At 33.9% G+C, this 27,184-nt stretch overlaps 2 protein-coding genes across 2 annotated transcripts; one reads left to right on the top strand and one right to left on the bottom strand.

The window, feature by feature from the left end:
* The first annotated feature begins 962 nt into the window (after positions 1-962).
* Positions 963-5,420, top strand: LOC130799647 (beta-amylase 3, chloroplastic-like). The gene is made up of 4 exons (XM_057662814.1): positions 963-1,557; positions 2,580-2,790; positions 3,937-4,047; positions 4,459-5,420. Exons 1-4 carry the CDS (start codon positions 1,034-1,036, stop codon positions 5,239-5,241), a joined length of 1,629 nt encoding a protein of 542 aa, XP_057518797.1. The 5' UTR covers positions 963-1,033; the 3' UTR covers positions 5,242-5,420.
* Positions 5,421-13,124: 7,704 nt separating this feature from the next.
* Positions 13,125-14,276, bottom strand: LOC130799300 (uncharacterized). Its single transcript, XM_057662402.1, has 2 exons — positions 13,331-14,276; positions 13,125-13,267 (listed from the first exon to the last, which is right to left on the bottom strand). Exons 1-2 carry the CDS (start codon positions 14,274-14,276, stop codon positions 13,125-13,127), a joined length of 1,089 nt encoding a protein of 362 aa, XP_057518385.1.
* Positions 14,277-27,184: the final 12,908 nt, after the last annotated feature.

The raw sequence follows: 27,184 nt of genomic DNA, 5'->3' as shown, positions 1-27,184 counted from the left end.
AACACTAATTTAAACCCTTAACTTTTTAAAGACTTGACTATATATATATTTTGATATATATATTTATATCATTGATAACCTTATTTTAAAAATAAAAAATCGTTACACTAAATATAGTTCTATAATATTTATGGTTGAACAAAGTTTTGTCTAAATCGCAAATCAAACCTGATAAAATCATAGTTTTTAACTTGTATTTGGTCTAGTCCACGTACAGTCTAAACAATTTGGTCTATTTTTTTAAATTACAGTTTTCAGTCTACTTTTGATATTTTATTCTTTAGACCAAACCAGATAGAAAACGTTAGTATAATTAAATATTGTAGTTTTTATTTTTAAAAACAGATCGCTACCTACATATTTTGAGATGTAGTTTTTTTACGTTAATATATGCTTATAATATGTTGATGCAATTAAATAATTACCACTTATTATATTTGGTAATTATAGGAACAAACTATTTATAGAAAAATAATTTGAAAGAAATCTTAAAACCGAAAAACCCTAGAGCAGACCAATTTCGAGCGTTATAGGACGGTATGGTAACTGTGGAATCCGCTTTGAAATTTTTTCAAATCAATTTTAATCTAATATAATTTTATTTTAGAGTAGATGAGACCGTGTGCATTCTTTTTAAAATTACTATAAAAGGTAATAACCTGTTCTACACTAATAGACACGCCTACTCAAGAGTTGCAAAAGTGGATAAGTCCTGTCATATAAACCTGTGGCAAAGACGCATTCATCAATGGTGGCCATTAATTTTTTTTAAAAAAATTAATTAAACAAGTAATAATTTTGGATCCCACAAATAGAATTTATGATAAGGTTTAAGAGGTACATCCGCGTATACAGAACTCAGAAAGATGACTTGGAAAAGTAAAAGCTGACTTATCTTTACTTCAACGCATTTTTACATACTCCCATATAATACTTCTATATATAGTCTTTATCTTATCAATAAAAACTCAAATCCTTATTTTCTCAACTCAACCTTCTATTTTTATCTACCCTTCTTTTCATTCACAAAAAAATGACTCTTACATTACGTTCTACAAATCTATTCCTCAAAGATCTCAGAAGATTAAAACCTTCTGAAGATATCCCAAGTATGATACATATTGCACGAATCAAATCTTCGTATGGTATTCGTGCAATAAGTTCTCTACAAGCAGATTATTTCACAGCTGAAAAAGTTTTAACCTTAGAAAGCAGAAATAATGAGAAATGGGAGAAACTACATGAATTAGCAACCCCACATCACACGAACGAAACACGGGTGCCTGTGTACGTGATGTTGCCGTTAGATACTATATCTGCTGCTGGAACATTAAATAAGCCAAGGGCGATGAATGCAAGTATTATGGCACTAAAAACTGCTGGTGTTGAAGGTGTAATGGTGGATGTTTGGTGGGGATTGGTCGAGAAAGATGGGCCTTTTAAGTATAACTGGGATGGTTATGTCGAGTTGGTGGAGATGGTACAAAGGCATGGTCTAAAGCTTCAAGCTGTAATGTCTTTCCATCAATGTGGAGGAAACGTAGGAGATTCTTGCAGGTAATATATACTCCCTCCATTTCTCAAAGAAATTTCTATTTGCTATTTTATGGTATTTCAACCGTTGTTGCTTTCATAAAGAATTTTTTTATTTATATTACGCTTTTTGTTTTTTTTTTCATCCTATCTACTTTTTGCACAGTTTTCAATGTAAATTTTAAATCTTAATATCTATCAATACACATAATAAAAAATTATAAAAAATACACAATAAAAAAATATATATTAAGACCAATCTGATGAGATCTCACATGAATAGATTTTATTTTTTAAATATGTGTCAAAAACATTAATTAAATTTCTCTCTCTTTAAAGTAGAATATTTCAAATGGGGAGAACATTAGAGAACAGAGGAATTATAAATTTTGGACAAAAATAACATTATTCATCTTCATTTGAATATATTTTTATAATACCTATGATCTCCAAATATCTTCCATTAACTTCATTTTATCATTTTTATATTCTTTATAGTCCCCACACGTTGCCCCCTGTCTTTATAAAAACATTATTTTTATTAATTGTGATTCCCATATTTTTCCATTAACTTTCTTTTAATATTTTTTTAATATTTAAATCCTCGAAACGGAAAAATAAAATCCAATCGCTAGGTGAATAACAAGTGGGACCGCTTGGATTAAACTGTGATCCATATTAGTAAATGGCCGGTTTCTTTTTCATAACGTATTTCTCCTTATGTCATAGCTTCGCTCCCCCGGGGCTGGGGAAGACTTAGAAAATGGGAAAGGAAAAGATCAAATTTATTATTCAATTAAATAATATATTTATTATTTAAAATATTTTATTTTTTTTAATTTTTAAAAATATTTTTCATGAAAACTTTATTAGGAAACAAAGAGATCAAGTTTTAATTAACTCATATTAGCATATATTATATGCAACTTTAAATAAATAAAAAATACATATAATTAATTCAATGAATCTATTAATATAAACTATATATATTATAAGCCGAAATAAAAAAATTATAAATCTAAACACGGGTAAATCCGAAATTGCAGTATCCCTTTACCGCCATGGGTACTAGAAGAAATGAACAAGAATCCAGACCTTGTTTACACAGACAGATCTGGAAGGAGGAATCCAGAATATATTTCCTTGGGCTGTGATTCATTGGCAGTACTGAGAGGAAGAACACCAATTCAAGTCTACTCGGACTACATGAGAAGCTTCCGTGACAAATTTAGAGATTATTTGGGAAAAGTTATTGTGGTAAGATTTTAAGCTACTAAAAATTCCCACTTATTACCTTATTATTTGTTTTCATTATGCACACCTTATAATATCTATGACTAAAATTACAAAGATATAATATGTGTAATTGGTTCATCAATTAGTTAAAGAAAAGAATTTTATGTTGTTTTAGTTTCAGGAATAGACAAATAACAGATGTTAAACTTGTCCAAAGTCCACATAATTAAGAGATAAGGCATAAGAGCAACTGGGTGAAATCTCTCATCCACCTCAAAAAAAATGTAAAACATAGAAATATAAATAATAATTTATATTTGTTTTGGTTGAAAACTATATTAAAAAGAAAATATATCAAATTTAGTGCTATAATGAAGATATGTTGAATGCAAATTTTTTAAAATTAATTAAAAATATTATTACCTCTAACCAAAAATAATGTAGAACTAAAAATAATAACGTGAAACTAATACGGGTCAAAATAGTCGGATTTAGATTTCGATCCAATTTGATCCAGTTTTTTCTAAGTGTTCTGAGTCAAGTCATTTTCGAGTGACGGATTAAAAAATTTCAGGTTTGGTCAAATTTATGCAATCCATATAAATTCTAAACTAGTTTAATTGAGAAGGGAGAAATTAAGGTAGATAGACAGGCTAGAAAGCAAGTTGCATATAAAAATCCAAAAAAACCTTATTTAAGTGTTTATCTATATCTGTATTATATACTAAAGTAATTAATTTCAAAAACACTTATTGCAATAATATTTATTTTTCCACAAAAAATCATAAGACTTTAAAAACAAATATTCAACAAATCAACAAATAATTTATTTTCATTAATATTAGCAAGAAATTTTTTTAATTTATATATGTATATTGAATTATAATGTTATTTTGCTTGCTTATAAGAAACTAATAATAACTTAAATTTTAGATACTTTGTGTATTTGTACAAGAAGTTAAGATATAAAAAAATTCAAATTTTAACTTCAAATTTATATATTATTATTTATTTTTTTTATAATTTATTCATTAAATTATAATACTATCGCTCAAAAATTTTCATTAGCTTTTGCCAATATAAAATAATTAAATAAAAAGTAAAAGTAAACATCTATAAATATAAGAAAATATCTACTGACAAAGCCAAATTGTATTAATGTTACAGGAAATTCAAGTAGGGATGGGACCATGTGGGGAGCTAAGATATCCATCTTACCCAGAAAGCAATGGCACTTGGAGATTTCCAGGGATTGGAGAGTTTCAATGCTATGATAAGGTAAAAACTTCGATCAACCCCAAAATTTACTGTACTAGTTTAAATAATTACATTTTTGTTTTTCAACAAGTCAGAAAAGGCAAAATCGCCATCAATAACAATGCTAAAACCTTAGTTCCAAACATATAGGATCGCCTAATAAAAATTGACAGACGATACTCATCTAGTTTACTTCCTTCTTTTGGTCTTTTAATCTATATTACTCGGAATTTTTATTTGCTTCATCTACTCGTGTACAATCCTTAATGCTCGAACATTGATATGACATTTAGACCCTGCATTTTAGGCGTAAAATTAAATATTAGATGTATATGACACTTGGGTATGTACCCGTATCCGAAATCAGTACCCAAATTCAAGTAACATAGCTTTTAATTATACCTTTCTAACGCATTTTCAATCAAAAAACAGTATATGAAAGCGTCATTGCAAGCAGCAGCCGAGACAATTGGACAGCCAGAATGGGGAAGAAGTGGGCCACATGATTCAGGGCAGTATAAACAGTTTCCAGAAGATACTGGATTCTTTCAAAGAGATGGAACATGGAATACACCTTACGGACAGTTCTTCCTAGAATGGTACAGCAGGAAACTAATTGAGCATGGTGAGACCATCCTTACAGCTGCAAATGCCATATTTAAAGAAACCGGTGCAAAACTGTCTGGGAAAGTAGCAGGAATCCACTGGCATTACAAAACAAGATCACACGCAGCTGAATTGACAGCAGGATATTATAACACAAGAGATCGAGATGGATACTTACCGATTGCTAGAATGTTCGCTAAGAATGGAGTTGTGTTCAACTTTACATGCATGGAAATGAAGGATCGGGAACAACCCGATCACTGCTCCCCTGAAGGTTTGGTGCAGCAAGTGAAAATGGCGACTCGAACAGCAGAGGTAGAACTCGCTGGAGAAAATGCTTTGGAGAGATACGATGCAGGTGCATATGGACAGGTTTTAGCAACCAGCAAGTCACAGTCAGGAAGTGGATTGAGTGCATTCACATATTTGAGGATGAATAAAAGATTGTTTGAAGGAGATAGCTGGAGGCATTTCGTAGAGTTTGTTAAAAGCATGTCCGAAGGTGGTCGAAGTCGTAGACTTTCGGCAAGTGACTCGAGCGGGACAGACCTTTATGTAGGATTAATAAAAGAGAAGAGCAGTCAGAAGGAGGAGGTTGTTCTTGTATAAAATGTATACACATTATACAGTGCTATGTAATTAGCTCAAACTTGTTTACTCTTGTACAGATTACAATGAGAGGGTAAATACGAAGTTAGTAGTATAGAGCAGGATCAACACTATATATATGCGTGCCTATTTCAAGGCAAATGAGTAATATAAATAAGAAAAAAGAATTGTTTAATCCATTTTTGCTCTCTTGCATAACAGTTTTAAGTTTTATCAGACAATGGAAACACAAGGCTAAGCAAATTTGTCCTCAAAATAAGGTCGTACGGTATTACCATTGAGCCTAGGTTAGCCTAGTGGTTGAGGGATGTTTCCTTACATCCTTGTGATAGGGTTTCGATTCTCATCACCTATAGGAAAAATAATTATCTCTCTTGCTTGTTGAGATTCTCTAGACTACCCGTATGAAAGAAAAATAAAAATTGAGGACTAAGAAAAAAAAAACCTTGTTAAATTATGCACTTAGAGATCATATTAGACTAGCTTCACACCCATCCTTTCTTAAGCTTTGATCCCAACTAAAGAGACCTCAATAACCAAAAGACTGAGTCTGTAATTGAATCAGTTTAAATATGCAAATTCTTAAGCTTTTCTGGAACTGCAACCAGGCTAATATTCCCAAAAGTTATGTCACTCAAGTCTTGTTCCAGTCTTTTGCAGTTCATTCACAGTAAAATATGCGTCACCTAGAATCAAGCTAAATCACATTAACTTACGTATCTCATATTCTCATTTAAATAACAAGAAAGCTCAAACTATTGAGTGCTTGACAACCAAAGCAAGAAAGTACTACTTTCATAACCAAGAAGAATACTCAACACCAATAAAAACATAACTAAACCAACACAAAACCGAAACTTGCTTTGTTTGCAATCCTCTGATTGCTTATTCAATTGCTATGTTTAATAAATTATTAACTCCACAGCCTTCACAATGGAACATATATTTCAATCGACCCGTAATGATTAGAAGCACAGGAACTTCTATCCAATGTCCATGTGAAACTTAAACAATCAGATAAATAGAGATCACATCATGTAAGTCCTCCAAGCAAGGGAGAGAACAAAACCATCGTTACATAAAAAGGAACTCTTTTTACCCAAATCATGGCAAGATCAAACATTTAGAGTCAAATAGGAAAAACTAGGACAATCCCATCTCAAAACCCCCAAAACCAAATGATAAATGCAAGGTTGTTAAAATCGGGATTTTACTTTGAATTGAAAGCAACTCTCAGAATCGGATCGTAAAGTCGAATCGTAAAATCGACCGATTCTACAAGTTTCGCAAGTTTAAGACGTAATTGTTGTTTGTATTTATTGTTGAGATGTTTTCAATGTAAAATACACTTAGATTCATTTTTATCTATTATTTTTGCAATATAATTCATAAAATATCTAATTCTTAGTTGTAGTTCTATATCATTTAACAAAAAACAGACAAATTGACTTAGTCTAGTCAGTCTACAAAAACCTAGACAATAGAGTGCACAGATTAATTTTTACCACTAAGAAACTTTTTTTCCAATACTTTAAATTTAAGTGCATTACAAAAATCACTTACAAGTAGGGTTGGGAAAGAATTACTTAGAAGCTTGAGTAGATATGAAAAGAAGAAAAATAAAGAGAATAATTGAAGAAAATGACAAATAAAAGTGAAAAGAAGATGTGAAAAGATGTTTCTTCTAATTTAAAAGTATCAAATAGGTCAAGAATTGTCGCATGGCCTTATTTAAGAATTGTCGTTTAAAATGCCCAGTTTGTAAAATTGATTTTACCCCCGATTCTAACGATTTTGCCAGCAATTTTACCCAAACCGATTTTAACCCCGATTCAACTCGATAGGTGCAATTGAAATCGTAAAATCATATGATTCACAATCTGAGATCGTGATTTTAACAACTTTGGATAAGTGGTTTTTCACCATTCCATTATTGACCTATCACAAAAATGTGTGCAAAAGGGCTTTGTTACATGCATTCCTTAGGGCATGATTATAGCATCAAATAGGTTCCCCAATATCGATACCCTATGTTGAGATTTAAAAAGTATTTAAAGTACTAATTATATAAATAAGATACATGTTTGTTTTATTTGCTAAGAACTACACAGTTAAGCTTGTAGCATGTAGTAATCTTAATACGGTTGACCTCATGAAAATTTCACAGTATGCACAAAAATAAGGACAATGTGCATCTGAAAAGACTTGTGTTGATTTGTGCAGAGTGCAGTGAATCTTAATCCTTTGTAGGTAGTCACCATCCGCTGAGTTCTTACAGTGCCACGAATATAGTACTAATTTGGAAATTCCATGACTAAATCACGAACTCATGAGCCTCATGTTTGATGAATATTTGAAATGCCCACTTTTAGCGTCTTCTATAGCATTAACCTAACTAAAACCATTAGAAATCAATCATTTCCAGTGTTTTACAGGCTGCAACCAATAAAATCCTCTCATAATCTCATCTAAGCATATGAAATCATCAAGCAATATCAAAAAAAAATAACCCAACATTATGGGAATTAATATCATCCTAATTCTAAACAAGATTATCAAAATATAATCTTACTAACAAAACGACATCAAATGGGAGAGAAAAATAAGAATCAAAAGTTTTTAGTAACAAGCTGGAGTAAGAATTGTTAATAGAACTGGAGCGGCGAAGATCTTCAATGAGATCAAAAAGCTCCTTCCATACGGGGTTGATTCTCCTCTAAAATCCAAATCTGAAATTATACCTTTGTTCAAATCTATTGAAATTTGAATTTATTATTAAGGATGAATAACTACAGCTCATTATCTTTCTTATATTGCGTCTATAAATGATCCTTTCAACAGCTAGTATTGTGATCTTTATATTTTTGTTAATAATATTCCTATTGTTAGTAGTTTCCTTTATTACTAGGTTTCCTATATATACACTGTATCTTCATCTTCTTAAAAAAACAATATTCAATACAAAATTCTTCTCTTTATATTTATTACAATGTCATTATCTAACGATTGATATATTAGTGAAGAACTAAAAGAGAAAAACAGGGATTACCAGTACGATACAGCAGAGAAGATTCCGGCGGTGGCAATGTTTGACGGACCTGATCAGAAATCAGGCCTGGAATTTCCTAAACAATCAAACCATGTAAAACCTCATATCAGACGGGATCCGATCGAATCATTGTTCTAAAGATGTGGTCCAATATGAATAAAAAAAAAAAAAAAAACTTTTATAATAATAAAATACTTCCTCCATTCCCTAATTAAAATTTTCACATGGAATATTTACAGGATTTAAAGAAAAATAAAATATTTTAGATAATAAATATATTATTTAATTGAATAATAAATTTGATGAAAAAAAGTGGAGACTATAAATATTAAAAAAAATTATTACAAGAAACTTAGTGAAAAAATTATAGGAATCACAACTAATAAAAATATGTTTTTTAAAGTTTGTGAAAAACATGTGAGGATCATAAGAAATATAAAAATTTTAAAATAAAATTAGTAGAAGATATGTAGTTACTCATAACATTATAAAAAATATTAAAATAAAGTTGAATTAGGTTATTTTTGTCCCAAATTTGTGATATAAATGGTAAGATTCTTTATGAGTACAACAAATTAAACACTCAAAATGGCAAAATGAGAACTTTTGTAAGAAACAGAGTGAGTATAAAAGTAAGCGTGTTCAAAATAAGTGTCTTTCACCTGAACTTAAGAGATAACTGAATCAAAGTCAACTCAATAATCATCCGCTGTTACTATCAGGGGCGATTCTTGAGTTTACTTTGACTTAGATTAGTAATCGTCTGTTGTTAGTACCAACGAGCGATTATTAAACAGAGCCAAAAGCCAGTTCAAAAATCACCCCTCGTTCAATCAAAAGCCAATTTGATTTAGTTGAATCAAGTTTAGTTTAGTTAATACTCCCTCCGTTCCTTAATAAAGTTCCAATAAAAAATGTTCACGAGTATAGTTTTCATAGCAAAGTTTGAGCCTTTAATATCTCTAAACACGCATTATAAAAAATTATAAAAAATATATGAAAAAATTCTACATTAAGACGAATTTAACGAGATCTCACATGAATATATTTTATCATCTATATATGTCATAAAAATCTTAATCAAATTTCTTTGTTCAAAATAGATTATTCTAAACGGGATGAACATTAGAAAATGGAGAGAGTATTGAATGATAAATTTGATGAAAAAAGTGAGTACAATAAACATTAAAATATATTAAAAGAAAGTTAGTTGAAAAAATATAGGGATCATAATAAATAAATAAAATGTTATTCTAATGTTAGTGGGAAACATGTAGGGACCATTTGTGGATGATATGTGGGTACCATAAGCATTATTAAAAAATTTCTTATGAAAACCACAAATGAAACACCCAAAAATAAAAGTGAGAACTTCTTTAAGAAAAGGAAGGAGTAATAAATTTCATTTAGCTAAATCAAACATATTTTAACTAAATCTTAGTTTGAAAGAATATTGGGAATATTTTCCTTGACTTTTTCATACAATAAGGTATCAATATATACACAGTATAAGCAATCCTCTAGGCTATAATTATGGAAACAAACTACAATTAGAGGAGAGGATTAAGGAACTAATTACAGCAGAAGATATTTACATATATCTCTTAACACACCCCCGCAGTCGAAGCGGGAGGTTTACGGACGCTAAGACTGTCTCGAAAATTGTTAAACAAAACTCTTGGAAGTCCCTTTGTAAAGATGTCCGCTATTTGATATCGAGAGGGGACATGTAAGACACGCACCTCTCCGCGTGCAACCTTCTCCCGTACAAAATGGATATCCATCTCAATATGCTTTGTACGTTGGTGTTGAACAGGATTAGCCGACAAATAAATAGCACTCATATTGTCACAATACACCATAGTAGCCTTTTTAACTGGACAATGTAACTCTAAGAGAAGATTACGAATCCAACACGACTCAGAGACAACATTAGCAACACCACGATACTCAGCCTCAGCACTCGACTTAGATAAAGTAGGTTGCCGTTTCGACGAACAAGAAACTAAGTTATCCCCCAAAAATACACAATAACCAGATGTAGATCGCCGCGTATCGGGGCACCCACCCCAATCTGCGTCAGTATATGAAACAATATCAGAAAAATGGGAGGGGTATAGATGTACGCCGTGATCTAAAGTACCCTGAATGTACTTGACAATCCGCTTAAGAGCAAGCATATGATCGTCCCGCGGGTCATGCATATGTAAGCACACCTGTTGAACGGCATAATATCTGGTCTAGTGAAAGTCAGATACTGAAGAGCACCTGCTAAACTCCTATATAGAGTCGGATCCTCATATGGAACCCCAGACGTAGAGCTGAGTTTAGGCTGGGTGTCAACTGGTGTAGCAGAAGGTTTACAAGAAGACATTCCGGCACGGTCAATGATTTCCTTGGCATATTTACGCTGCGACAGGAACATACCACCCTTATGTTGTGTCACGGCAATACCAAGGAAGTAATTCAGAGGACCAAGATCCTTCATAGCAAACTCCGAACTAAGTAGGGCCGTAATAGAGCAACGGAGAGCATCTGAAGAGGCAGTGAGTATTATATCATCAACATACAGTAACATATATGCCATTTCCGACTCTTTTCTGAAAATAAACAGGGAATTATCACAGACGCTATTAGTAAAACCAATAGACAACACAAAATCCGCAAACCGCTTATACCAAGCTCGGGGTGCTTGCTTAAGCCCATATAAGGACTTTCGCAAGAGGCATACATAATCTGGATGAGACGGATCCCTGTAACCCAAAGGTTGATGCATATATACTGTTTCCTGTAACTCACCATGAAGAAAGGCATTCTTCACATCCAACTGATGAATTGGCCAGTCTTTAGTCAGAGAAAGACTGAGAACCGTTCGAATAGTAGTCGGTTTGACAACCGGGCTAAATGTCTCACCACAATCAATGCCCACCTGTTGGGTTTTGCCATCACCTACAAGACGGGCTTTATGCCTCTCAAAATCACCGTTAGAGTTCACTTTATGAGCAAAGATCCACATAGACCGAATAATATTAACACCAGACGGACGGGGCACCAACTCCCACGTCTTATTTTTAATTAGAGCATTAAATTCATCATCCATGGCCATTTTCCAGTTCGGGTCACGAAGGGCTGCAACCGGATTACGAGGCAAAGGGGACCTCGTCATGGTAACATGAGCTTGGTACTTTTTGTTTGGTTTAAAAATACCATGCTGACTCCTTGTGATCATACGGGGACGAGAAATTGGAGTAGGAGGAGGAATAGTAGAAATTGGGCTAGTGTCATGTTGAGCTATGGGTGGGGAAGGGGAGTTAGGTGAGGATGAAGACTGTCGAGATGTGGGCCGGTTTAGAGAGTTGGCCGGCTGAGGAGAGGAGGCTGTGGTTGGGCCGTGTAGGCTAGGGTCAGCAACACGAGGAGATGAGTGGGCTAGAGAATCATGTTGGGGAGTTGGAGGATGAATGGAGGTTGGATTGTCTGGATCAGCAGGATGTTGTAAGTGGAAAATAGCATAGGGAGACAACCCATCACCCATAAAATCATAGGCATCCGCAGGAGGAGTATGCAACGTAGCAAACGAAAAAGTATTCTCATCAAAAATTACATTACGACAAATGATGATTTTTTTTGAAGAAAGATCATAGCATTTGTATCCACGGTGATTAGGGGGAAAGCCTAAAAAGACACAAGGGGTAGACCGCGGTTGTAACTTGTTGATGGTGGTAGAAGGGAAAAGAGGATAGCACAAGCATCCAAAGACCCGTAGATGAGAGTAAGAAGGGACCCTATGATATAGAACTTGAAGAGGTGTTTGATTTCCCAAAAGTTTACTAGGAAGTATATTAAGGAGATATGTGGCCATTTGAAGAGCATGATGCCAAAAAGATGGAGGAAGCGAAGCATGGGAAAGAAGAGTACGGGTGATATTATTAATCGTTCTTATTTTGCGTTCGGCTTTCCCATTTTGAGGTGAGGTATGAGGACAAGATAATCGGAAAGACATTCCATTCTTTTTACAAAAATCCCAAAAAGGGGTATTATCAAATTCCCTCCCATTGTCACATTGCATGGTCTTGACATTACGTTCAAATTGGGTAGAAATATGAGCCTTAAAAATTAAAAATTTCTCATAAACCTCAGATTTTCTAGCCAACGGAAACGTCCACAAAAAATTAGAATAATCATCCAATAACAAGACATAATATCGGTGACCCGCACAACTCAAAATTGGAGAAGACCATATGTCACTATGAATAATATCAAAAGGAGAAATAGTACTCGAATTAGAAGACTCAAATGGCAATTTAATATGTTTCCCAAAAACACAAGAACGACAAACACTTGAACTAGTACGACTATGACAATCAACACTTTTATTGGTTCTAAGAATATCTAAAATAGCTCCTCCCTGGTGACCCAACCGAGCATGCCATAGAGAAGGCGAGATGGCAGTGAAAGCTGAGGAACAAGCTTGAGTGTTGATGGAAGAAGTGAGAGGATAAAGATCACCCCGACTATTACATCTCATGAGAGGCATTCCCGTCTGAAAGTCCTTCACAAAAAAACCAAAAGGATCAAATTCAACCAAAACAGAATTATCAGTTGTAAATTTGCGAACAGAAATGAGATTTTTAATGATTTTGGGAGCATGGAGAACATTATTTAAAGATAATGGAGGATTAGGAGGGGGTAAACAAGTATGACCATAACCATGAACTGGAATTGAATGACCATTTCTGACAAGAATACCACTAGAGTTATTGCTCAAATTAAAATAAGACGAAAAATTACCGTTCGAGGATGTCATATGAGACGTTGCATCAGTGTCCATATACTAAGACATATCAGGAGGATTAAGGGTCATGGTGTGCATAGCTGAAGCAATGTCTGTGGGATCATAAGTAGATTGACCAGTTGGAGAAGAAGCCATATAAGCTTGCTGAGGTCTCGGACCCAATACCCCAGGCCCACGGTTTGCTGGAGGACGGGCCCAACCCTGCGTGGGAAATGGGCAGGGAGGAGCAGGCTATTGTGGCCAACCCCATTGAGGGTACTGCGGGTATGGTGGCCAACCAGGAGACCATTGCTGTTGCCCGCCTTGTTGTTGCTGCTGACCGGAACCTTGACCACCATTGCCCCGACCAGATTTGCCACCGGAACCACCACGGCCTGATTTCGTACCGCCGTTCCCACGACCACCACCGGAGTTCTTTCGGCCTCCCTGATGTTTTCGGCCCTGCTGACCTTTGGAATGTCCTGTATGAGCAGAGACAGAGGACGAGTCATAGTCATCATTCGGAGCAGCAGCCACCATAGCAGAATCCGAGCCCATTGCCGCCTCCTTGGCCATGCCGGCCTCCTCGAGAGTAAGCATGGACCGAGCCTGGTAGAATGGCGGAAGGGGGTCACTCTGACGAATCAGAGTACCCACACCACGGAATGCGGATGTGAGACCAGAAACTAATTGAAGCACAAGACGATTGTCGGACATCGGAGCACCGACGTTCCGCAATTGATCAGCCAACGATTTCAATCGCTGACAATAAGCAGAAGCATTAGGATAGTGCGCCATTTGAGTGGTGGAGAAGTCATGCTCAAGAGTGACGGCACGAGAATGCTTGTTATCCTGGATTATGTCACGCAATCGATTCCATGCCTCCATGGAAGTTGCATCAGGTTCAATAATAGTATGCAAGAGATCATTCGAAATTGTGGCATAAATCCAAGAAAGGACTGTGGCATCAAGAGTGGACCACATATCTTCATCATCATCATCAGTGGACGAAGAATCCTTTGTTTTTGCTTTTTCCTTGCCTTTGGCAGGAGGAATAATATGATGCAAAACCTTATGAGATTTTGCATGAACCTTAAACAATTCCGCCCAAGTGGAATATTGTTCCGTATCCATGTCAAGAATGATGGAAACGTGGTTCTTGATATTAGACACCGTGAGAGCAGGATGAAAAGAGTGTTTAGAGGATGACATGGTGGTGGCCTGAGAAAGGACAGAGAAGAGGATGGGCGGAATACAGAGCTAGGGCGCAGCGGAAAGAGATGAGAGAACCCTAGTCTCGTGATACCATGGAAGAATATTGGGAATATTTTCCTTGACTTTTTCATACAATAAGGTATCAATATATACACAGTATAAGCAATCCTCTAGGCTATAATTATGGAAAAAAACTACAATTAGAGGAGAGGATTAAGGAACTAATTACAGCAGAAGATATTTACATATATCTCTTAACAGATTCACCTAAATCAAATTTAGGTTAAATTAAAATAGTTTTGGTGCAACTAATTAAGTTTACTTTAGCTAATATAAGTTTGATTTAGCGTAATGAAGTAAAGTTAGCCAAAAATACGTTTGATTTAGCTTAATCATGCTTTTTTTTAGCTAAAACTAAGTATGATTTAGCTAGATGAAATTTAATTTTACAAAAAATAAGTTTTATTCAATTGAATCAAGTTTAATTTAGCGGAAAATATTTTGTTTGTAATTTAACTGAATCAAGTTTAGTTTAGTTAAGAATAAGTTTGATTTAGCTTAATGAAGTTAAGTTGGCCAAAAATAAGTTTGATTCAGCTGAATCATGTTTTTTTTTTAGCTAAAATTAAGTTTGTCTTAGCTAGATGAAATTTGATATAACTAAAAATAAGTTTTAATCGATTAAATCAAGTTTAATAAAGCTGAAAATATTTTGCTTGTACTTGATTAATATAGTTATAGCTAAAAATATATTTAATTCAGCTGAATCATGTTTAGATTAGCTAAAAGCAAATTAATTTGATTCTACTTAAACAAATTTAGTTTAGCTAAAAATAATGTTTAATTATGCAAAATCATGTATAATTTAGCTAAAACAAAGTTAGCTTCAGTTTAACCAAATTTAGTTTATATGAAAATAAATTTTATTCAGTTGAATTCGGTTTAGTTTTTGTTAAGAATAAGTTTGATTTAACTTAATGAAGTTTAGTTTAACCAAAAGTAAGTTTGATTCAACTTAAACAAATTTTGTTATCCTAAAAATAAGTTCAATTTAAGTAAATCAAGTTTTGTTTAGCTAAGGATGATATAATAGACCAGATCTAAATCAAATCATAATTAACACGAATCAAAGTTAATTCGAAACCAATAATGAACCGGCCCGTTATCTAACAAAAACTCGATTTGACTTATTGTATAACTGACTTGGACTCGAACTGTATGAACGACCCAACCAATAATAAACCCAAACTGAAAGTTATTGACTCGGCATGGTACCGATGTAGACCCTAACGCGTTTTGACCCATAACTAATTTGACATGAATCAAATCGGCAGATTACCAGACAAAACTCGAACTTGACTAAATCCAAACCCGATAAAATGGACCTAAAACTCGACCGAGTAACAAAATTGAAAGCCCTACTCTACACCATATTTTAGTTTCTCAAGTGATTTTTGCTTTTTTATCGAATAACTTTAAATCTTATAGGTATATCTCTTTTAATTTGTTTTTTTTTATATAAAATCTATTTTATTTAAATATAGCTAAATGAATTAAAAGAGTAAAAAATTGTCATTAGGATTATAATGAACGTAATTGGGGCTTATACATATTAGGGAACCTCCAAAAAAATTTGGAAATTCGAAGTGTAACGAACTACTAGTAGTCTAGTACTAGTTGGGGAATCTACTAGTGTGAAACTGTGAATTGGGATGGGCATGCATGATGATGGTATATGATGATGAAAAATGCCGACTATGCAGAGAAGGCTATCTACACGTAACAACTGCACAACTAGATTGACTTTTGAAACCAAACTTAGTACCATCTGTGATTCTTTACCGCTAAATTTATTTTATATTTTCATATTTCATTTTATTTGCTATATTTAATTTTTTAACAAAATTTATTATGTAACTTTGATAATTTATATATTAAAGTATACATATTTAAAAATTATAAAAAATTAATTTATTTTATATTTACTTCGTTCATTATATTTGCTATATTTAACTTTTTACAAAATTTATTATGTAACTTTGATAATTTATATATTAAACTACATATATTTAAAAATTATAAAAAATTAATTTTATGAAAGTATGCAATTAAATGATTTAAATAAAATTTCGTTAGCCATACGATTCAAACAAAATATAAAGTATGATCTTCTACTGTCTAACAACCCCTTTAAAGATAGACTTTTAATTGTTAGCCATATGATTCAAGGATTTTTCTTGTGCAACTGCTACTTACATTGCAGGAAATCTCGAGTTCGAGATCTTAATTGTAAACAAGTGATTAGAAATTTAATACAAAAAGATATAATGTAAATTACAAGACTATATATTGTAGATGTTTTGTGTATGGGTAAGGATGGCAATGGGTCGGACTCGACTCAAATTATTCACCCTCCAATTTTACTTCGGATAAAATTGGGATTATGTTTTTTGGTTCACCTCCACTCGGAGTCAGATTAAGCATATTCCAACTTTGCTCCGATTCATACTCTCTGACCTCCAATGGAGTTCGGATTTATTATCAAGCTTTATATATTATAATATTATATTAATGATTTAAAAGTATAAAATTAATAAAGCAACCTTTTAAATACAACCTAATAAAGAAAATATGTCCTTCAAATTTTAGAATCGCAATTAGAATCGTTAGAATCTTACAATTGCAACTACAATCATTAAATTCTACCGATTCTACATGATTCTAAAAGTCCTCCACAAGAATCCTAAATTAGGCTTTAGCCAATCACTACAAAAGAAAAACTGAGATGGAGACATTCTGTTGCCGAGCTTGGCTACGGGATGGAGACAGGAGAGTCCCGTTGCCAAGGTTGGCTACGAGAATTTTTCGTCTCCATCCCGTCTACATCCTGTCCTGAAAGTTGGCTACGGGTATTTTCAGTCTCCATTGCATTTCGTCGCCATCATGTCCTATAAGCTGGCTACGAGCATTTTTCGTCTCCATCCCATAGCCACTAATATTCTGTGAGAATTCAAAATCATGGAAGGAAGGAACTTTGGTCTATAAATTGCAATGAAATTCTTTTGTTTCGATTTACACTAATTTTTTTCCACAAAAAACTGTTGTTTTTGTTGATTTGAAGAAAAATACTATAGAAAATGACAATATTGATTATTATAGTGATTCTGTTGAAGGAAATTAAATTTGTAGCATCTTTTGTATTTGTATTATTTGAATCAAAATATTTTAATTTGATTTGAATTTATAAAAGTATTTAATAAATTTCCTCAATTTTATTTTTTAAATTTAATATTTTATAATATTATTATATAAGTATTGAATTTCATATTATAACCAAAATTTTAATTTTAGTAGTTGAATACGATAATTAACAAACCTGAAAATTAAAATAATAAACTAAGTAAATTTTTCAAAATTTTAAAATACGCGGTTTAATAGATGGCAATGGCATGGAGACGAGCATAACCTGTAGCCAAAAAAGATAACTACGGGATGGAGATAGGCATAACCCGTAGCCTAATAAGATGGCGACGGGATGGAGATGGGCATAACCCGTAGCCAAAAAATGTCATGAATTGCTTTATCAATTTTTCACTTTTATAGTTTCCGAAATTCATATTCAATTTTTACTTTCACTTTCTTCTTATTTTTTCACTTTAACTATATATGTTCTTCTTTTTTTTACTTTCATCTTCATTTTTGGTTATTGTTCAATGTCTTCCACTAATTTTCAACTTTCAACCTTGAATTTTCAACCATCAACCTTCAACCTTCAACATTAAGCAACCGACATCATTCATTTTTCGTTAGTTTTCTAACATCTTTAAATTTTTTAATAATTCATATGTTGTTTAATATTTGATGATATCTTATATATAGATTTTTGTTTTTCCAGTTTGTATGTTATTGTTCGTAAATTTCATTTTATGCTTTATGTTTTCTTTCGTTTTTTAATGGTTATTTTTGTGTTAATTTTTTTCTTAATTTCTTTGGGCCATAATTTCTTGTTTTTTATTTCCTAATGATTAAATTGAGATTCTTAACCATAACCTGACTATTTTTTGAATAGCGCGTGTGGGAGATGGGACTCTTATCTTATTAATGAAAACTCTTGCTACCTTAGAGCTATTTATATATCTAGATTAACGGTGAGACTTGTTATTTTGTTACTTAGACTTGTTATTTTGTGTTACTGACATATAAATATTGGTGTTCATAATTATTAGGGCTTTAAAAGTATTACAATATTATGTGGCTTTGATAAACTTATTACAAGATCACTCTACTTGAGTGTAACATCCCGAGATTTTTGAGACGTCATTGTTTTATATTTTAATAACTTTTGGAGATTTTATAATTATACAAAATTATTTTTGATTTAGTTTGAATAAATTTCATTCATATACGACTTTACACATTAACATATTTATATTAAAAATAAATTTGCGATTATTAAAATAAAGAGGTTCGAATTATATTATTATAATCGCATAAAAATAATAAAAAAGAAACAAAATAAATGTGAGTTTTCTTAGTTCGGCCTTGTGAGAAGGTTGATTTAGAAAATAATTAAACAAATAAAATAAGAAGAGGAGCTAGGGTTTTTAAGTCAAACCTTCCCAAACAATTCAGAGACACATGCCTCCCTCTTTTCTTTTTTTTTTTTTTCCTTCTTCTTTGTTCCCTATTTCTTTTTCCCTCTCCTCCTTCACTGCTGCCGCCAGCTTGCTATCCCACCGCCACCACCGGTCGGTTCTGCTGCAACCACGGCCTCCACCTGCTGCCGTGAAGGCTGCCGCCACCAGCAGCCACTGTCTAGCTACTTGGCATCCTCCACAACGACCTAGTCTTCACTCCTTTTCTAGTTCCCCCACTGTAAGCCTCTTATCTTTGCTCTAAGTAATTTTCCTAGTTTCTAATTAGAATTTTATTAAGTTTATGAGTTGTGTTGCTTGTGTATCAATTTTTTTCAGGAAATATTATTATGGGTAGTAGTAAAAGGTGGTGACTTTGAGCAATAAATTAATTAGGGTTTAAGGTAGGGATGAAATTTTAATGATGTGTGCTCTTATGTTATATATTAGTGGTGTGATGGTTAATTGGATAATTTCACAAGTTGTTTTAAGGCCTGGTTGTGTTAGTTATGATTATAATAGATTTAGTTGGAGATGGTTGCGATTGTAGTAGACTATAGAAGTGGTTTTAATTGTTATTGGGAGTAATAGTTGTTAATGGTTAGTGATTTAATTGTTTTGAATTACAAATACCTTTATTAGCTTGTTATTGAAGTTATAAATACATGATATTAGTAAGCCATGAGCATAGCGTCAATGCATTGTTGATAGCTACTAAAGTTACTAGTCGTGCTGTTTGATCATAATTTTGCTAGCTTTGGATAATGTAACAAATAATATTGCGATTCAATAACTCTAAGATTTGCCTTATCGTTATATCAGTGTTATATTAAAATTGTAAGGCTTAGTTGTGATTAGTTATTTTTGGGTAACGTGAACCGATATGCTCAAAATTAGTTGATGTGAAGGAACGATTCACATATACTTTTACTTTTAAATTAATGAAAAGACTTATGTTATGTTGAGTTAATATTGAATGAGTTGTGTGCGTGCTAGAGTAATTGAAAACTCATGTTGAATGGGTGATATTGGTTACTTTAGTATTTAGTTGGTATGACAAAGTAGTTAAGGGAATTTATTAGTTCTATTCCTAACTTGTATATGTTCCCAATTCATAAGAGGAAAGTAGAACCTTAGTTGGGTGACTTGTGTAACTTTTGGTCGTGCAGTGATGCTTACAGGTACATACACGCAGTAATTAATTATCATATTCATCGTTTCAAGGTATTATCAATATTTCATGATTATATGCATCGCATTAGAATTATGGAGTGCCAGAAAGTAAACTAAGCTATCGAATAGTTACAATAGTGATATACGCAAGTAGAATGAAAGCGTTAGGAGACTATGAGAACAAATTCCTAAGTAGTATAGAACGCACTATGGTTGTGTGTTGTATCGAAGTCATTCCACTAGTGGAAAAAAATGTATCTACTGCATGTCATTTGTTGCCGTTTTTTTTAGACGCAGCATTAAATAGCAAAAAAGAATCACGCAAAAAGAAATAGTGCAAATGTTGCGGTTCCTAGTAACCCGCAGCACATAAGTCTTTTTAATAAATTAAAAAATCCATATATGTTGCGGTTCTTGTATGCCTGCAGCAATTAAGCTTCCTCTAAAAAATTAAACCCGCCTTTTAACGTTCTAATATTTCACAAAACCTTCTGCATACGCTGTTGCTTCATTCTACGTACTGTTGTATTCCAAAGCCCTCTTAAAACCTCTGCTTCATCATCATCTCAACACGAAAAAACTGCTGCGTCATTCTTGTTCATCTTGTATATCATCTTGTTTTTGTTTAAGCTTCATTCTTGTTCAACACGAAAAAACCCACTCTACTTCTTCAACCCACACGAAAAAAAACCCACTCTGCTTCATCATCATCTTGTTCTTGTTCAAGCTTCATTCCAAACCCACACGAAATTTGGGCTTAGTTCTTGTTCTTCTTCAAGGTATAATCTTTTAAAACTTATTTTTAGTTGTTCTAACTTCAATGTGTTTTAGAGCTTAGTTTTTTTATGCTAATTTTGATTTTGTTTTTCATTGTATAGGTTACATAACCCAAAACCCACGAAAATTCAAGGTATAATTTTTATTTTGATTTTGTTTGATATGTTTATCTGTTTATATTTTTCATGTTATAATTAGTTTGTTGATTATTTTTTAAGTTTTGCATTTTTTAAAGTTCTTCAAGTTCTTAATTTAAGTTATTTAAGTTGTTTAATTTTTAAGTTTTACATTCTTTTCAAGTTGTTATATTTAGTTTGTTAATTATTTTGATTTATGTATTTTGTTTACTTATGCATGTAATTTGTTAATTAATTATGTATGTAGTTTAATTAATTATATATGTAGTTTAATTATGTATGTAGTTTACTTATGTATAAATAATCACAATAGTTTACTTATTATGTATGTAGTTTGTTAATTAATTAAAATACACATAATTTGAATAGTTTAAATAATATGAAGATTAAATAGGGTTAAATAGGGTGAATTTGGGATAACTAGGGTTATGTAACTATATATACTAATGTATGTAATGTGTATTAATTTTTTTTTGAATTAATTAATCACACTTAGGATGACAAAAACTCGTTCTTGGATGTATGGAAGCATTGAAACGCCAGAATTTTAATTGACGGCGTATTAGAATTTTGTAGCATTACCGTTGTACATCAAGTTAGAACGGGGGAGTTGGTTTTTATTGCCCATGTGTCAAGTGTGGCAATGTATCAAAAGTAGATAGTGTTGATATCTTTAAGGAGCATATACTTCGACGTGGGTTTAGGCCTCTATATCATGTTTGGGTTTGGCATGGTGAGGAAGGAGTTTACAAAGAAAAAAGTATTGTTGAGAATGTCAATAATGTGGATGTCAATGAGGATGTAGTAGATCGTGTTGATGGGTATGAGGCAGATGAAGAGAACGTCGATGAGGATGTAGATCGTGTTAATGAGATGATGGAGGGAGTCGAGGAAGAGTTAGGAAAACGTCCTCGTGTTTTTGACTTGTTGACAGAGGCTTCTCAAAAGCCTTTGTACCCTGGATGTACAATGTTCACCAAACTAACAGCTGTGTTGACAATTTTCAACATTAAGTCAAAATTCCATTAAAGTGATGCTAGTTTAACAATGTTATTAGAAGCGTTAGGTGAAATGCTTCATGAGGGAAATGAACTTCCAAAGTCGACATATTATGCTAAAAAGCTCATGTGTCCTTTCGGCTTAGAGTACCAGAAGATTCATGCGTGTCCGAATGATTGTGAACTTAGAAGAGTGTCCTAGGTGTGGGTTATCGCGTTACAAGCATAAAGGGGCTAGGGATGCTAAAGGGCCCCCGGCGGAGATATTGTGGTATCTTCCAATAAAACCTAGATTCAACCGCTTGTTTTCTATAAAGAAAGATGCGTTAAATTTAAGGTGGCATGTAGATAGGGTAAAGAAAGGTCACTTGCTCACACATCCATTTAATTCTCCCGAGTGGAAGAGTATTGATAGGTTGCATAAGACTTTTGGGGATGAAGTTCGTAATTCAAGGCTCGGACTGTGTACGGATGGAATGAACCCATTCGGCAATATTAGTTCTCAACATAGTACTTGGCCGGTACTGTTAGTGATTTATAATTTGGCACCTTGGTTGTGTATGAAGCGTAAGTACATTATGCTTTCGCTTCTTATCTCAGGTCCTAAACAACCTGGCAAAGACATATATGTATATTTTTCACCTCTCGTTGAGGATTTGAGAAAGATTTGGGATGCAGTCGTTTCCGTGTTTGATGCATATGCTAATAAGGAGTTCAGCTTGCGTGCAATGCTTTTATGCACCGTTAATGATTTTCCGGGATATGGAAACTTATAAGGGTATAAGAACAAAGAGAAGAAAACATGCCCAATATGTATCGATGACATGGAATCCACGTGGATTCTTAAGTGCAAACACGTATTCATGCACCATCGAAAGTTCCTCTCACGAGATCACCAATATCGTAAAAAGAAGATGTTCAACGGGGAGGTTGAGGACCGTGTAGCTCGTCGACTGTTGACCGGTTATGAGGTTTATGAACAGGTTAAGGGAGTTGAGACTGTATTTTGTAAAATAGGGCAAGCGGGGGTGAAGACCTAATATGGAAAAAAGAATCAATCTTTTGGAAACTTTCATATTGGAGAGATCTATAAGTTTAGGCATTGTCTTGACGTTATGCATATAAAGAAAGATGTATGCGATGCGATACTCGGGACTCTCATGAACATTCCGGTTAAGACAAAGGATGTTAAGACCGTGCGAGATTACTTTGAATGTAAGGGTATTCGTCCAGAGTTGTGGGCACAAGTTAAGGTGAGTAAGAAAAGAAATAGAGCTAATGAAGTTGGTGGCACTAACAAAGGAAAGGGCAATAAGAAGAAGATGAGTAATAACAAAGTTTATTTGCCTCCAGCTTGCTACACAATGTCCAAAGCAGAGAATCGGGAATTTTGTGAGTCTTGATATGGCATTAAGGTTCCGTTTGGGTACTCATCAAACATGAAGAGATGTGACCCTAAATGGTGAGTTGAAGTTGGGAAGCATGAAATCTCACGATTTCCATGTAATGATGCAAGTGTTCTTACCAATTGCAATCCGTGGAATACTGCCAAAACATGGGAGATATGCTATTACCGAGCTATGTTCGTTCATCAACACAATTTGTAGTAAAGTTCTTGATCCCTTTAAACTTGATGCTCTTCAAATCGACGTGATTGTAACTTTATGCAGTTTGAGATGTATATTCCACCTTCTTTCTTTGACATAATGGTTCATCTTATTGTCCATCTCGTTCGTGAAATCAAGCTTTTGGGTCCAGTTTTTTTTAAGGTGGTGTTATCCTTTTGAAAGACACATGGGTGTTTTACAAAACAAGGTGAGGAATTCAACACAACCCAAGGGGAGTATGATTCAAGGCACTGTGAGCGATGAGATTGGTAATTTTATAGCCGAGTATTTGGCCATGGCAAAGCCTATTGGACTTCTCATCTCTCGACATGAAGGAAGGCTTAAGGGAAAAGGAACAATTAGCTCCAAATTGATCACATCTCCTCGAGATAGTCTTCTACAAGCACACTTGTATGTGATATTCCTGAAGTCCTTCCTTTTTCGAATGAGCATTTAGATATATTGTGCGCAAAATATCCTTCTAAAGAGGATAGGGGATTGATGCAGTTGCATAACAAGACGTTTAATGATTGGTTTCATAATCGAGTAATATGTGAAGAACTCAAAGGTGTATCTGAAATTGTTAAGTGGTTAGTTTTTGGTCCTCGTGATGATGTCAACAAATATGAGGGTTACGATGTCAATGGCTTCACATTTTGGAATGAGGGTCAAGATAAGAAGTCATCTTATCTGCAGAATAGTGGGGTTTCTATTTTGGTGTCATCTACATTTTACGCGAGTGCCAAGGATCAATCGCAAGTTGATGCTAAATTGGTATACTACGGGCAGGTACATAAAATATGGGAGCTTGACTACTCTACTTTCACTATTGGTCTTTTCAAAAACAAGTGGGTAGATAATAATCGACGATGTATAAAATGACGACCCTTGTGGATACACTCTAGTAGACTTAGGTCGTTTGCGTGATAGTGAGGAGCCATTCATACTAGCCACACAAGCATAAAAAGTATTCTACATTGTAGACCCGTGTGATAAAAAATGGTCTATTGTTGTACCGAGAAAAATAAGTATCCTTGGTATACGTGATGTTGAGGATGAGGAAGAATATGATGCTTTTGAAGTCTCCCCGCCCTTTATCAATCCAAAATCAATGGATGAAGATGATGTAGATGTTGGTTATATGCGTGTAGATCACACAAAAGGAATACATTTGAATTAAGTGATTCACAAGGTATGAATTATTTATACTTTTTTTGGCATATGCTTGATATTACGTGCTAAGTTGCGGTTTTAAGGTTTTTAAAGCGTTTTTGGCACTCTCGCATAAAGTAGTTGAAACTTGGTTTGTTTTGCATATAACTTGGCACACAACACTATTTTGTATATATTATTGTGTTGAAATGGTTAGAATCAAAAAAAATAGTCCTATGCTTCATATTACATGCTATGCTGCGATTTTAAGGTTTTTAAAGTGTTTTTGGCACTTTCACGCATAAAGTAGCTCAAACTTGGTTTGTTTTACATGAAACATGGCACACAACACTATTTGGTATATATTATTGTGTTGAAATGGTTAGAAATGAAAACAATAGTCCTATGCTTGATATTATTTGCAAAGTTGCGATTTTAAGGTTTTTAAAGCATTTTTGGACTTTCTCGCATAAAGTAGTTCAAACTTGGTTTGTCTTGCATGTAACTTGGCACCCAAACTTGTTTGGTATATATTATTGTGTTGAAATGGTTAGAATCGAAAACAATAGTCCTATGCTCGATATTACGTGCTAATTTGCAATTTTAAGGTTTTTTTAAGCGTTTTTAGCACTTTCTCGCATAAAGTAGTTCAAACTTGGTTTGTATTGCATGTAAGTTGGCACACAACACTATTTGGTATATATTATTGTGTTGAAATAGTTAGAATTGAAATTACGTTCCTATGGTCTAATAAATTTCTATTCATATTCATTCAAGTACTCATCTACAATGCATCTTTTCAGAGATGAAATTGTCCCCGAGATTGAGACTTCGGATAATGAGCATCATAGTTATGACACTGAAGAACGAATAAATTGTTAGATACGAGCGTATGGCTGAAGATGCTCCACCACTTAACAATGATTATGACACTGAAGACGCCCCACCAACGGATGCTCGAACTACCACTATTACTGTTGGTTCTAAGAAAAGAAAAGGGCGAGGTCTTACGAAAAACCTCAAACTCACAGATCCCATTCACTTGGAATACAATGCATTGGGTCAACCCTGTGGCAAATCGCGTAGGCATTATGGAAAAAAAGTGGGCCTATGCATCTGCAAGATTTCCAAATTGTACGCATGGAACGAGGTTCCAGAGGGTTTGAAGAACTCTCTATGGGATAATACTGTGGTAAGCAACTTTACTATTTTTATTTATTTAGTTTCATTTTGAAATTAATTTAATTGACACTAATAAATATAATTTTTCTTTTGTAGAATCTTTTTCACATCGAGAACGATGAGGAGAAGAAGAATGTTTTTCTTTCAGCTGTTGTTGAAAGATTCAGAGATTTCAAATCCAAGCTAGTAACTGGCTGGATCACCAAGAAGCGTGCTCGTAATACCAAGAAGGTCAAAACGGGAAACGAAGGTGGAAATGAAGGTGGAGACCAAGCACCTTCAAAGATGCCCTATGAAATATGGGGTCACATATTGAAGAATGAATGGGAGGCGTTTGTTGCCAAAAGAACAACTCCCATTGAAGTTGTAAGTATTCCATATTATATTATAGCTTTTGATTTTAATTTACTTCTTTTGATTTAATCATTAAACTAATATATGACATTTGATTTCTATTGATTAATTAGGAAAAGCGTGGTAAAGCTTCTGAATCAGCAAGCAAAAGAAGTTTTACCATCGCTTGGGCTCAAAAACGTACGATGAGACCCGAAAAGAGTTGGTGGATACAGGTTTATACCCCAATCAGAGTCCGGCCAGGACTTCATCTACGGCTACCTCCGCATCCGTGAATACTCCTACTGGAGATCGGGTGCGAGATTGGTACTGCGGACTTCATTCCCGAGATGCAAGTGGTAAATTTACCATTACTGATCCGGAAACAAAGAAGGTTGCTGATGCTGTGGTGAGTTTTGAAATTATTAAGTATAATCTTGATTTATTTTGTATTTTTTGGCTTTGATTTACTTAAACTAATTGTTATATATGTCACTTTTTATTTGAACAGATGGGCTGAAAGGAAAAAGAAGCTACAGGGGAGTTCACCCCAAGAGGCCCCAAGAGGCAATGTTGATGCAATGCATATGATCTTAGGGAAAGACCATAGAGGGAGGGTAGTCGGAAAAGGAGGCGTCCGCGTGGTGTTAAAGAAGGCATTCGGTAAAGAGTGTGTTGCTACTCAATCCAGAACGATGCCACCTGATGAAGTAGCAACCCTCAGAGCACAAATTACGAAGGACGTTCTCGCCAAAGTGGCATTCATGTTGCAAAAGATAGGAGCACTCACTATAGACTTGGCAAATCTGATTGTCGAGGATCAGCAAAGTCAACATGGGGATCCAAAGGCTTCAGCCGACCCAACACCCGAGCCCATTATCCCCGTAGCACCCCAGCCCATTACTACCCCCG

The sequence above is a fragment of the Amaranthus tricolor genome, chromosome 14 (genome assembly GCF_026212465.1).
Source record: "Amaranthus tricolor cultivar Red isolate AtriRed21 chromosome 14, ASM2621246v1, whole genome shotgun sequence".
Lineage (NCBI taxonomy): Eukaryota > Viridiplantae > Streptophyta > Magnoliopsida > Caryophyllales > Amaranthaceae > Amaranthus > Amaranthus tricolor.
The sequence above is the reverse complement of the archived record's forward strand: the minus strand, read 5'-3'. Positions and strand labels throughout refer to the sequence as shown.